This window comes from Schistocerca americana, chromosome 4 (genome assembly GCF_021461395.2).
Source record: "Schistocerca americana isolate TAMUIC-IGC-003095 chromosome 4, iqSchAmer2.1, whole genome shotgun sequence".
In the NCBI taxonomy this organism is placed as follows: domain Eukaryota; kingdom Metazoa; phylum Arthropoda; class Insecta; order Orthoptera; family Acrididae; genus Schistocerca; species Schistocerca americana.
In genome coordinates this window covers 585,878,601-585,893,315 of record NC_060122.1, presented here as the reverse complement: position 1 = coordinate 585,893,315, position 14,715 = coordinate 585,878,601, and the positions used below count along the sequence as shown (strand labels likewise).

Below are 14,715 nucleotides of genomic sequence, written 5' to 3'. Positions count from 1 at the left end.
TTACTAAATTCGATGCCACATTGGGCGACCTGCGCACCGGATGGGGATGAAATGATGGTGAAGACAACACAACACCCAGTCCCTGAGCGGAGAAAATTCCCGACTCAACCGGGAATCGAACACGGGCCCGTAGGACGGCAATCTATCACGCTGACCACTCAGCTATCGGGGCGGACAGACTGTTATTAATTTAGCCCTTAACGTTTTAATATTAATGACACCTTTTGGCTACCACAATAGTCACATGAGAACTATCGAGTTCTACTGCGGCGGTACAGATGGGCAGACGGTTCCAGAATTTGCAGAGACTATCCACATGCTATCCATTTGCTGCTAAATCATAATGCCAGATTACCATCACCTGAGATTATAGGCCGTACTTAAATCTATACCTGTCAAAGAACTGCTCAACATTGCGTGAATGACATTAACTTCACAAACCCTCTCCGTACACATCACACAGTCGCAATATATACCAGTTAATTGCTGGAAAATAATGTATGCTCACATTTTTCTGCCAACGACTGAATTTCTATCTCAGGACTGTCACTCCATTACTGAGGCGGTAAATGAGTGTTATCATCTTCCACACCATCGTTAATGCCAACTCCCCCCGCCCACTTCCCCCGCCCCCGCCCCAGCCACCACAGTCACAGTGGATGTCACATAAATTATGACACCAAACACAGATTTAGACCTAAATTAACCAGCTTCTTATAAGCTTTACTGAGTGAGTATTCTGCCGTTGCTCTGGAGAGAAGTGCTTAATGAATATTCTATACTGCTATTGACTAGTGTTACCAATCTTCACGCCTCGGAAAATTGTGAAAATAAGCGACAGAGAAGCACTTGTGAAGTAATAAATAACAATAAGTGAGATGTGGTATTCTACACAAGTCACCTGATGATTATGAAAAATTGCTCTTTGACCTACACGGCACTTCACTACAAATATAAAGATTTCGCCAGCAATCTGTTGCTTAAATTCGTTGCGGTCTTTATCATTTACGATAGAGGAGGTCGGAAAAATCTCGCTTTAAACAAACTATTGCGGCGTGATTTGAGCCTGTGGCTATAGCTTTAATGGCACTTATCTACTGAGGAATCAAGAACGTGAAGGACATTCTCTCATTATTATAGTACAGACTACGGCAGAGAGAAGCAGTTTAATTATTTATTTTATGTTTAATTTAACATACTGTACCCATTTCCAGCATGTTTTACTCATCATGAGACGTTTATGCATACAGAAAACATTAGGATAAATTATCTTAATCTAACTTAGCATAGAAGTGTTCTGTTCACTGTTAGCAGCTGGAGGGCCTGTTGGAGTATTTGGAGTGGGGCTGCGAGCGAGTAGTCAGAAATCAACGTCAGGTGGTGCCTCCTGATGGCGTGGAGCTGTATCTCGTTGGGATTGACATCATAGCGTACGTGCGAAACACATAGCTTTGCAAAAGTTATTGCGGTGCGGAACCGTGCGATACACTTTTAATGCACTTGCGTTAGCAGCTGTTAAATTCTCACTCTCTCCCATACACGGTATCTCCAAAACAAGCAGATCTGATAAAACCTAGTAGAGTACTTACTGTGTCACATTCAGTTAGCTAACGTTCTTCATAACTCCGTTCACGTAAATTCAAAGTCAGATGAACTGTCTGCAATTTCCTCGAAGAAGTACTGCGGCACTTTCTCTTTGTTTATCACTTATTTTCCAAGGAAAAGGTGTGACATTACAGAGTATGTCGTAACATTTCGTAAGCGTAGCGTGAGCGATTGTTAGACTGGCGTAGTGGTTAAGGCGGTCAGTTTCTAATCTGCAGGTGAGGGTTTCAAATCCTGTCACTTCCACGTAGCTTAATTGGTGGTGAGGGCTATTAGTTTGGGAGAACAACAAATGGTATTAAATATGCGTAATTTTAAAGTATCACGTCTACACCGCTGGTCTCGCAGCACATTTTCTCATTATGTACTGTGATTTATGCTTGGCGTTAAAAGAAAATGATATCTCTTTTGCGCGTTCGTTGGAATTGGCGTCCTGCCTGCATGTAATTAAAGAGAGCACAAATCCACATGATCTTTTTCCCCACGTATAAGAGCTAAAAACTATTTCTTTGATGCCTTCATTGGCACTGACGTCATGTGGCATGTGGCCAAAAAAATCAGTTTCATATTTCTCTCGGTCTTTTTGATCAAATTACGTAAAATAATTTAAAATCAAGAGGCTACTGAACGACTGAAAGGAGTGGAATAGACAGCCTCCCTTTTTTAAAGGGATATGACAAACGAAGTTTCCTATTCTTTGAGGGAGAACAAAACATTCATTTGTCTTAAACAATCCGCCCCTCCCCCTCCCCCCCTAACAACACAATAATTCAGTACTGTATCCAGTTTCCGTCCTCTACAACTGGATTTAACCATCAGCGAATATAGGCACCAAGTTTCCGACCGGCCGCGGTGGCCGTGCGGCTCTAGGCGCTACAGCCCGGAACCGCGGGACTGCTACGGTCGCAGGTTCGAATCCTGCCTCGGGCATGGATGTGTGTGGTGTCCTTAGGTTAGTTAGGTATTAGTAGTTCTAAGTTCTAGGGGACTGATGACCTAAGATGCCAAGTCCCATAGTGCTCAGAGCCATTTGAACCAACCAACCAAGTTTCCGAATGAATCTCTTACTCTGTGACACACTCTTCCCGCACATCATGAACTGATGACCTGCTTCGGACGGCGCTGTCTTGGTTGTCGGTGATGGTCTTCTACACCTGATGATTTTCTCCATCTCTACCCACACGTACGCTGTGGGACTGAGGTCAGCACTTTGGGAGGTCAGTGCAACAGCTCATCGTCTCTGTTAATTTGAAACCAGTTTTACACAGATCGCCCTATGGATGGGAGAACGGTCATGTTGGAAGATTATTCTGTCTCCCGAAAAAGTGTATTTCGTAGTGGTAATGAAGAGAACAGGGACAGTCCAGTTAGGGCAGAATACTGCAACCATTTGCTGCGAAATAAGTATTTCCCCGTATTTAGGCCACTGCTTTTAAAAATTACCAAGGAATATTAAATGTTTTCTTCAAACATGCATGTAGTAGCAGCAAAATGAAGAAGTTAGTAGCGATAATGTCAGTAATAATCGAAGTATTTGGTAACGTCACATTCTTGAACGGTATTTCTGGATCTAATAAATTTCTTGAAATAATGACAATTTCAAAGTGATGTCTTCCAGTCGAGGTTATGATAGCTAAAAGCATCTTTACATCCTTCTTGTATGAGACTATCATAATTTTCGGATCAGAAGCCTGTGTAGTTAATCAGTTAATACAGAATTGCAAGACTGCACTGCAGTTCCTTGTTTAGTTTGTAGCACAGATGACAAAATGGTAGATATCGAAATAGATGACAGAGGGATAGAAAAACAATTAAAATCGCTCAAAAGAGGAAAGGCCACTGGACCTGATGGGATGCCAGTTCGACTTTACATAGAGTACGTGAAGGAACTTGCCCCCCTTCTTGCAGCGGTGCACCGTATGTCTCTAGAAGAGCGTAGCGTTCCAAAGGATTGGAAAAGGGCACAGGTCATCCCCGTTTTCAAGAAGGGACTCCGAAAGGATGTGCAGAACTATAGACCTATATCTCTAACGTCGATCAGTTGTAGAATTTTAGAACACGTATTATGTTCGAGTATAACGACTTTTCTGGAGAGTAGAAATCTACTCTGTAGGATTCACCATGGGTTTCGAAAGAGACGATCACTATTTATCCACGAGACCACGAGACTCATAGGGCCATAGACACGGGTTCCCGGGTAGATGCCGTGTTTCTTGACTTCCGCAAGGCGTTTGATACAGCTCCCCACAGTCGTTTAATGAACAAAGTAAGACATATGGACTATCAGACCAATTGTGTGATTGAGTTGAAGAGTTCCTAGATAACAGAACGCAGCATGTCATTCTCAATGGAGAGAAGTCTTCCAAAGTAAGAGTGATTTCAGGTATGCCGCAGGGAAGTGTCGTAAGACCGTTGCTATTCACAATATACATAAATGACCTTGTGGATGACATCGGAAGTTCACTGAGGCTTTTTGCGGATGATGCTGTAGTATATAGAGAGGTTGTAACAGTGGAAAATTGTACTGAAATGTAGGAGGATTTGCAACGAATGGACTTATGGTGCAGGGAATGGCAATTGAATCTCAATGTATACAAGTGTAATGTGCTGCGAATACACAGAAAGAAAAATCCTTTATCATTTAGCTTCAATATAGCAGGTCAGCAACTGGAAGCAGTTAATTCCATAGATTATTTGGGAGTAGGCATTAGGAGTGAGTTAAAATAGAATGACCATATAAGATTAATCGTCGGTAAAGCAGATGCCAGACTGAAATTCATTGGAAGAATAGTAAGGAAATGCAGTCCGAAAACAAAGGAAGTAGGTTACAGTACACTTTTTTGCCCACTGCTTGAATACCGCTCACCGGTGTAGGATCCGTACCAGATAGGGTTGATAGAAGAAATAGAGAAGATCCAACGGAGAGCAGCGCGCTTCGTTACAGGATCATTTAGTAATCGCGAAAGAGTAATGGAGATGATAGATAAACTCCAGTGGAAGACTGTGCAAGAGAGACGCTCAGTAGCTCGGTACTGGCTTTTGCTCAAGTTTCGAGAACATACCTTCACCGAGGAGTCAAGTAGTATATTGCTCCCTCATAGATATATCTCGCGAAGAGACCATGCGGATAAAATTAGAGAGATTAAAGCCCACACAGAGGCATACACACAATCTTTCTTTCCACGAACAATACGAGACTGGAATAGAAGGGAAAACCGATAGAAGTACTCAAGGTACCCTCCGCTACACACCGTCAGGTGGCTTGCGCAGTATGGATTTGGATGTAGATGTAGAACTAAATTTTTTTCCCGTGTCTAATTTGTAAGCTAAGGCATCATACTTTATATGAATACATGGAGGTAACAAATGTCGGATTCAGTAGTCTGGCGGATAAAAAGTAGTTTCTTAGTTTTGAGTTCGAGTCCAGCTTCCATCACGTATTCAAAACACACACGAAGAGATCTCCTTCACCTCTGATGATGCCAAGTGAAGAACATCAGGTTGCACCGCAGTTCAGAATCCCCATTATAAACATCATATGCCTTCGCTAACAAATGGGGGCATAGCCGGATTAGGTTGGGCCATAGCAGAGGCCGAAGTCGCGGCAAACAGAAACTCTATCGCCAGTTAGCTTCCTTACACTAGAAACTTTACTAGATTTAATGAGCCAATGGTCATTTATAGTCACAGGGCTCTTATTTTATGTGAACTTGAGATTATGAAAAATTGTTTCAGGTCTGTGGTCTGTGATTCAAATTCGTGTTACCTTACTCACACGGAACGATATAGTTCGATCATTCCTTTGTTTTCCCCAGGATGACAAATTTCTCTAGGTCTCCACGAAAGACACATATGTGGGTTCGAATCCTGGTCCATTTGAAGCCCTACCATTAGCACACGGAATTACTAGCGATAAATAATGTTCATTTTTAAATTTCTTCATATGCCGTCAACAATAAAGATGGGTGCTATTATTTCTGGTCAAACATACACACATCCCGCTACTCGTGAGCAAACCATTCGTGGATGGAAAACAACGGCAATAAGGTTCAAATGGCTCTGAGCACTATGGGACAACATCTGACGTCATCAGTACCCTAGAACTTACAACTACTTAAATCTAACTAACCTAAGGACATCACACACATCCATGCCCGAGGCAGGATTCAAACCTGGGACCGTAGTGGTAGCGCGGTTCCAGACTGAAGCGCCTACAACGGCTCGGCCACCCCGGCAGGCCGGCTATAAGGGCCGAATTCGATTCTCAGCCAGGCAAGTAAATTGTATCCCCGTTTCAAACAGTCCTCTGCTCGTGGTCTAGTGGCTAGCCTTGCTGCCTCTGGATCACGGGGTCCCCGGTTCGATTCCCAACCGGGTTGGGGATTTTCTCTGCCAGGGGACTGGGTGTTTGTGTTGGCCTCATCATATCATCATCATCATCATTATCATTCGTGATAGTGGCTAGACTGGACTGTGTAAAAAAATTGGACTGTGAAAAAATTTGGACTTCGTACGGGCGCTGATGACCGCGCAGTTGAGCTCCCCACAACTCAAACATCATCATCATCATCATTTCAAATTCCAATATCTCGTTGCTGCTGAAAGAATTCGATATCCAACATCTGATTTTACTTAGTTAAGAGTCTAATTACGCGCTGGATTCGAGTTCCCGCCACAAAACTTTACATCACGGCACTTCATTTTTTCGAATCTTTGACGCTTGAAATTATATATATTAAACATTTTTCGTGGCTATTGAACAGGGAAATAAGGGTCTTGACAGGATTCCAGGCAGATCACAAAAATTTTCAAGGTGAGGTTTGTTAATTGATGCTGGTGAAAACTTCGATATTTCACGACGTCTTTATATCTGTCTCGGTCAGGCACGAAAGGTTTGCTTAGTTACAATGGCTATAGGTGTTTAGTTTCAACACAGATCCAGAACAAAAAAGTTTGTCATGTTGTTTAAAATTTAAACATCTGCACAAATAATTGCTCAATCATGAGTGGAGAGAAATTACTGGTGATATAATGTTAATTTTGAAGTTTCCATAGAGAGCTTGCCGCTGTTAATCCCGTTACTTTTAACTGATTATGTGATGGAGTTAATTAACTCAATTTCTACTGCAAGTGGTAGTGATTTTGAAATGTCATTTACTGTAATAATATTGAGTTTACAAGAGTTAAGGGCTGTCTCATCTCTAATGAGGCATTTCCTAGTATTTCCAATATCGTGGCGTTGCCTTACATCTGGACTGATTACCTTAAAGATAGTGATCTCTTGTCGTATCCATTTCGTTTTATCAAACGACTGTCTTGCGAACAAATTAGAGGACCTGCAAGACAGCTACGATATGTGGGCCGCATTCAGATCAGGCGAAACGCAATTCAGGTGGTTAGGATACTTTTGGGTTCATAGTACATATCTTTGACAGGACAGCTGAAACTTCATTTCGCCATGAAATTGCTTTTCAGCTTCGTAACGTGTAACGTCCTTTTCCACACTAAAATAAACACACAGGCACCAAATATGCCCCTTTCTGAAAGCATTCCTGTATAATCTTGAGTGATGCTTAATTTACAGCTCCAGACAAAAATGGAGTCTTCATATAATCAAATATAATTTCCACTCTCAATGAGTATTTTTTACTGCATCCACAGCATGCTACCTTGGACCACTGTCTTAACTGGTTTCTATCAGGTTCCCAAGCGGAAATGTGACTGTACATCATTACAGAAGACATTTTTTATTTTTGATCAATATATTTTTTTTTCTTTCTTGTGTTGGGACTCTGTATGCTCGAATAAATGCAGGGGAGCATATCTGTGCACATGTATTCCTGTTCTGGGTAGTATTAGTATTCCTGTTCTGGGAAGTATTAGTATTCCAAAGCTACCTTCTTGGTGCATTTGAATGTGTATGGGAACAGAGACAGAGAAATATTTTGTGAGGGATACACAAGCAGAGTTGCAGGTAACGAACAGAAAGTCTGATAGAAAATCCAATACTGATGAGATGTTACTTCAACGTCAAACATCAAATTCCTCCAATTAACTATGGTTTGCGAACGAACAGTTTATATGTTCATTGATTTCAGTAAAGTGAGTCATGACGTTCCCATAAAAGGGCGGACTCATGTACGGTTAATCAGCATGCGGTGCCACGTCAAGTTAGTAGTTAAAAGGCTGCCATGATAAGACACTGGTATTAAAAAGGCAACTTATTTTACTTACATACTAGTGAAGCAAACAACATGGTGGCAATGAAGAACTGTAAACCAGACAAGAGAAAGAATACGAACAGTGTTCACGATCCAAATTCAAGTTTGATGCTGCAAGGGTACTGACTGATATGTAACAGGAGGAAGGATTCGGACAAAAATGAAACGAGAAGTAAGGGCTGAAACGGAAAAATGAGAATACCAGATCCAAATAACAAATGTAGAAATTTAGAATCATGTTATCATGGCTAGTCAACTAATGAGTATTGCAGTCCATACAATAATCGTGATATCAAATAAACTTAAATAGCAAAGGAATAATTTGCATTAAACATCACTAGAAAATTGGATGAGGTCAATTAGCAATGAAGTGGAGGTTTCAGTAATTATTTTCGAATCGAGTGAAGTGGGATCCATAGCAGGACAAAAGTTATTAATAAACTGAAGGATACACTGGGACCTAAATTGGAGAAAAAAGTGTATCGAGATTCAAGATATGAACAAAAGATAACAATAAGTCATTATTATTATTATTATTATCATTATTATTATTATTTTTATTATTCTTGATTGTTATAATAATTTTTTGATTGTTATAATTATCATTGTACTACTTTTATAATCTCTATTTTTTTTCTTTAACATTAATACTGTATAACATGTTATATGTCCTAACTTTCTGTAGACACTGAAATTTGTTGAATCTGAGTATGCCTGGTTAGGTGTAAGAGAGGGCCTGAAGGCCCTAATCTTGTCAGGTAAAATAAATGCATAAATAAATAAATAAATAAATAAAAAAGGGGTTCAGGCGACACTCTATCAATCTGGAAGGACAGCTGTAAAACGACAACTGAAAAAGAAAAACAAGCAAATCAAATTGTAGAGCAGATGACGACCAAAAAATTAAAGGCCGTAGAGTCATAAGTAAAAACCATTGTTTGCTGGTGGAATGGTAACACTTTAAGCTTGCATGGATCGGTATTTACAAGATCTGGCAAATATAATTGAATCATATACAGAGGAAGAGTAGGAACTGATGAATTGCTGGATTTCACATCAGGAATCAAAGAAAAAAATGGTTATCTGTAAGTAAATGCGAGTGTTGGTGGCATATTTGGGCATGCATGATGGTGTAGTAACTAAGACATAAAATCAGGAGTTTGTGGCCTTTAAGAGAGAATGTAGAAGGTGGTTAAAAATTTTCAAAAAAGTTATCAAATAAAATTTATAGAACATTGATGAAAGGAGACGCTCGAAATTAAGTTTAATGTAAATCATAGAATTTCACTTACCGAAATACATTGACGGAAAAAAAATCGCAGCACCAAAAAATAAGTAATATAGAGTCAACAAATTTCACGAATACATTTGTCTAGATAACGTATTTAAATGATCAACATTGGGAGAGAACAGGTTAATGAAAGCGAAATTGAAAATATGGGAAAGAACTGGCACCGTCCGAACGGGCCTTGAAGGCCCAACGGTACTCACCAGCCGCCGTGTCATCCTCAGCCCTTAGGTGTCGCTGGATGCGGATATGGAGGGCATGTGGTCAGCACACCGCTCTCCCGCCCGTTGTCAGTTATCGAGACCGGCACCGCTACTTCTCAGTCAAGTAGTTGCTCAAGTGGGCTCACAAGGGATGAGTGCACCCCGCTTGCCAACAGCGTTCGGCAGACTGGACGGTGACCCATCCAAGTGCTAGCCAACCCCGACAGCTCTTAACCGGTGATCCGACGTGAATGGATGTTACTATTGCGGCAAAATCGTTGGCGCAAATGTGAAAATCTTGTGCAGAAATAACCGGTATACCTGCCAGATTGTTGAATGCAAACTTGCATGCTTTGTGTTGTACAGGTGCCTGATGTCAGTTTGTGTTACACTTGGTCGGTAAATACAGGGACGGTTCGCGCTGTTTGTGGATGACGCTGGAGTTATTGTCCGATGGTGTTCCATATGTGCTCTATTAGAGACATATCTGGCGATCAAATAGGGCAAGCTAACATATCGACACTCTGTAGAGCACGTTGGGCTACAACAGCGGTATGTGAGCGAGCGTTATCCTGTTGCAAAACACACCCTAGAATATTCATGAATGACAACACAAAAGGATGAAACACCAGACTGAAGTAAAAATTTGCAATCAGCGTGTGTGGAATAGACACCAGAGTACTCCTGCTGTCATAGGAAATCGCACCACAGACTATAACTGCAGTTGTAGGTCCAGTGTGTCTAGCAAGCAGATAGGTTGGTTGCAGGCCCTCAACTTGCCTCCTTGTAACCAACACACGGCCATCACCTCACCACGTCCAACCTCAAAGGTAACTGAAGCAAACCTGTTTTACATCGTCATAGTGGCCCCACTAGTGCTACACGTATGCGACTGGCGCGAAATTTGAATAGACATCATCTTCAAATACAGAAACACGCCTACCAACTTTTGTTTATGTCGCAGTACTACTTCTTAGTGTTACGATGTTTTCCTCAGTGCATATTTTTCAGTTAAATACTAGACTTTTCTCTGGAAGATATGTAATATTTCTTTGACAATGCCAGCTGCTGTTTGTACTTGAGATAATTAAACTGTAGTGAAAATGTATTGTAATATGAAATTGCTATTAGAACAGAAAAGTACTTACCAATGCCTAGATGCCTCCGAAGTGAGCGAATTGAAGCTGTAGCAGAAGCCTCCCTCGGTACGTTGTAGCGAGAATATTGAAGTGCAGTTTTGGAATTCACCTTGCCATACGCACAAACCAAGCATCTTTTCTAGTGGAGGCATCACCTGCAATAATACTGCCGAAAATGTTCTGCATGTTCGGCAACTTTATGATTTCGTCACCTACGGCTACAGTGTACTTATTTATTTAACATATGATGGAAGAGAAGTGTAGACAACTATTTACAACAAATACAAACATTTCTGTTACCGATATACACAATCTGAAGTTCGTAAAGGGTTCATGACTCTAAGTCCAAATTGGAAATCCAGTCAGAAGCTTCTGCAGACAAATTGTGAAGGATTTACACTGTTGCTTCGAATGCTCTGAAAGAACATTCAAACGTCATGTGACCTACTGTTTGCAGATCTTCACTGCAGTCATATTCAGGGGAGGACTTTCATTCACATTGGTGCAGCAATGCTCCACGTCTGCCCCAGCCCATTCTGATCCGATTCAGTATGCACCAGTGTTGTCGGAATAGATGAAATATCGGGTGGTCGCTCCCACGGAGTTTTAGATGTTGATGCCGCAAGGAAGTTTGCTCCTGCCATTGACTGATTCAGATTCAAATGGCTCTAAGCACTATGGGACTTAACAGCTGAGGTCATCAGTCCCCTAAACTTAGAACTACTTAAACCTAACGACATCACACACATCCATACCCGAGGCAGGATTCGAACCTGAGACCGTAGCAGCACCGCGGTTCCGGACTGAAGCGCCTAGAACCGCTCGGCCACCACGGCCGACACTGATCCAGGCATCTTGCATTTCGACTTGACTACCGTTTATGCTGATGGCTGTGGGCCACGATGGTTTTCTAGACGTCAGTCATTCGGATTCCGATAATGACATTTCTGAATGAATTAGTAATTCTGTTTTTTTTTGTTCTAGTGCAGCAACAACTTTGATTTTGTGACGGATAGTGGTGTAATATTACTTAAGACCGGTAGCCAGAGCGCGCTTGTGGGACGAATACACATTGTGATGAGGGGCATTGTATGATTGAGCTGTGTGGCAATTATTTTGGTGTGAGCGTTGTTTAACAAGATGCAACGGCGATATTCTGCGACTGAGTATGAAAGAGCTGAAGTTGATGATCTGAGGTCTTTCGTAGTGGCACCACAGTGTGACACGACAGTCGTTTGCTGTCATTTGGAGAGAGAAGTTTGATCGCGGGTCGCGCTTAAAGGGCGCGCGCACGACGGCCGGTGACACCGCCGGGGGCAGTCGGCGGCGTGCGAGTGGTGAGCAGCAGATCGCTCCACATGGACCCGTCAGTTTCAAGCGGCTGGCGATTACGTGACGTGACGAGGCTTTACCTCGTTCCAGTGCACGGCTTTAAGACAATGCTTTATCCACGTCTGCGTTGAATGCACGAAAACGCAAATTAATAGGACAAAGTACGATACGGCAAATGAAAGAGCAGTCGAGACGAATCAGCTGAGACGCTGATACGATTTATACGAATTTCACATTAAAAGACATTAAATAAAAAAATTTGCAACATGTGCAAATGACTAAGTAATTTATAACTTGTCAACCAGTGCAAATACAGAGTAAGCGAGTGCTCATTTTAGAGGTCTCATCGAAATGCAACGACTGGTATACTTGTATAATTTGCAGCATTAATATTTCATTGGTAAAACACAAATGTTATTAATTTGTTGCTAATAATGTTTTTTAAAACACATAATACAAGACAAATACACGAAGAGCAAGGCAGTGTACGATAGCGGATGTCGTTATACACATTTGAGCATCATTAGTTTGTTGTATTTGTAGTTATTATATTTTATATTTGTTTAATAATAACATTTGCATAGTTCTGCTCATATTTGTTTAATCTCTGTATATACATAAATTATTATATATATTTTATATTATTATTATATATATTATATATATAAATTATTATATATATAAATTATTATATATTCAGCACATCAAAAGAACGCTTCAATTCCGAATGGAAAATAGTCGCTTACAAAGAACTGTAAAGTTATTTAGTGGCACAATTTAGTGACACAATTTTTCACCACGAATGGGGACTTAGGAAATTTTCTGTGTGGGACACAGTAGGCACTTGTGTTTTTCATGCGTTGTGTCTTTTCGTGACTGTTTTTGCAAGAAAACGGGACTTTGCTGCTAAATCGTAGCTGTGATTGTTTCCTTTCGAGTGCCACCACACTTAGCTCCTGACGCTCTACTGTGGGACTCTGTTAATTTTTTTTGAGCATTCCAAACTGCAATTTGGGATACCAACGGGACTTAGTTTATGATACGGTCAGGTTGGACTCTAATTATTTTCACCACGTTTTAGGTGATCGATACTGAAACCGTGCCGCTGGACTTTAACTGTCTTTAAACCAGTCAGAACTTTGAATACTTTGTCGCATCCGCCACTTAGGAATTCGCGCTAGTGTACTTTACGTCTTAGGGATTAGGCCGTGCTTGAGGGAACTGTTGGTTTGCTAAATATCAATCAATGTTCTTCAACATTCAACTTTTATTAAGGTTTATAACGTGCTCGGTATCGCTACTGGGGGTTCGAGCAATAGTCAAAACGGCACGTAACTGTTTGAAATATACCACCAGTGAACAATATTTAGTTATGAATAAAAAATTGTGAATTTTGAGGAACTTAACACATGCATTCTAATTGTCATTTGACTTCAGCGTCCTAGACTGTAACCTGGTTAACATCTGCACTTGTCGGTCAGCAGCATCGAGAGTATTTTATTTATGCGTTTTAACAGTGTTAAGCGCACGTGTCTGGCGGTATAAAGGATAGGAGATCATCCCCAAGTTAAATGACGAGAGCCAGCGAGTAGAAGCATTTGTAGCCCCATTGCATTCCGCCGACCCATCGCCACAGAGAGTTCCTGTTAATTTCTGGAGTATATTATTCCTCATTTCGATTTTTAATTACCACATTCCGGAGATGAACGAGCTTCAATATAATATAGGGTTTGTGGATTCCTTGTTTATTCCGTAGGTGGAAAGTTGACACAACGGTCTTGTGCAGAATGAGTTGGATGTCGTAGAGGAAGAACATCTGTTTGGACAACATTGAGCAACGTTCGACAGCATTCCGAAACCTTATCAGGAGATTTCGCTAGATGGTTCTGTGACGGTTGGCGCCCCTACGACCATAATCTGGTAACACCACATCATGGAAACCCCAAAAAACACAAATCACCCTGCCTATGCTGACTGGGTCTTGGCCTTTTACGATGGTGAGGAATCCACACTTTTTCACAGCTCGCTCTGCTCCTTTGTTTCAGGGTCCTAGCGACACACCAGCACTAGTTCATGTTAATTTGCCAGCTAAAGGAGTCAACTGGACTGATCTGATCCATGTGCAATAATTCCCGAGCTGTCTCATGCAATCACGAACATTTGTGGCGTGGTGACATGGCTCTTTGTTATTCGCAAAAATCCCATCGTTGTTTGGGAACAGGAAGTCTATGAATGTCTGTAAGTGGTCTCCAAGTGGCCGAACATAACCGTTTCCAGTCAATGGATATATTTATGTGCTTCTTACATATTAAAAATATTTATGTTTACAGCTGTATCTGGATCCGTTTGTAGAAGTATTTTGCCTCTATACTAGTTTATCGTTTTGTACGAGGGTTGGAACTTTAATAGTGGCAACTATTTATTTACAGCTCGTACATAATAGATACATGTTTAAAAGTTTTACTGACCTTTCAAGTAGTCACCAGCATTGAGCATAACCCGTTGCCAGCGACTTGGAAGTCGTAGGATACTCTTAGCAGTGCAAGTTGTGTTGACATTTCGAGCTGCGCGGCGGTCTATTGCCCTACGAATTTGTACCAGTTCTGAAGCGAATGCTGTGAAGTGTTTCCTTCAGTTTACAAATCGAATTGAACTCACGAGGGCTTAAGTCAGAGGAGTGCAGTTGGTAGTATAGCACTTAGCAGCCCCATCAGTCAAACAAATCAGTAACAGCTTGCATTGTACGTGCTTGAACATTGTCCTGCAAAATGATGGTCAGGTCCTGCAGAAAGTTCAAATGGGTTCAAATGGCTCTGAGCACTATGGGACTTAACATCTGAGGTCATCAGTCCCCTAGAACTTAGAACTACTTAAACCTAACTAACCTAAGGACATCACGCACATCCATGCCCGAGGCAGGATTCGAA

The 14,715-nt window shown here is 41.3% G+C and overlaps 1 protein-coding gene across 1 annotated transcript in view; it reads right to left on the bottom strand.

Moving 5' to 3' along the window:
- Positions 1–14,715, bottom strand: part of LOC124613630 (sodium channel protein Nach-like) — a 170,122-nt gene that overhangs the window by 108,321 nt on the left and 47,086 nt on the right. Inside the window, exon 4 of the mRNA XM_047142344.1 lies at positions 10,466–10,611. Within this exon, the coding sequence (XP_046998300.1) occupies positions 10,466–10,611 (146 nt within the window). The remainder of the gene's footprint in view (positions 1–10,465; positions 10,612–14,715) is intronic.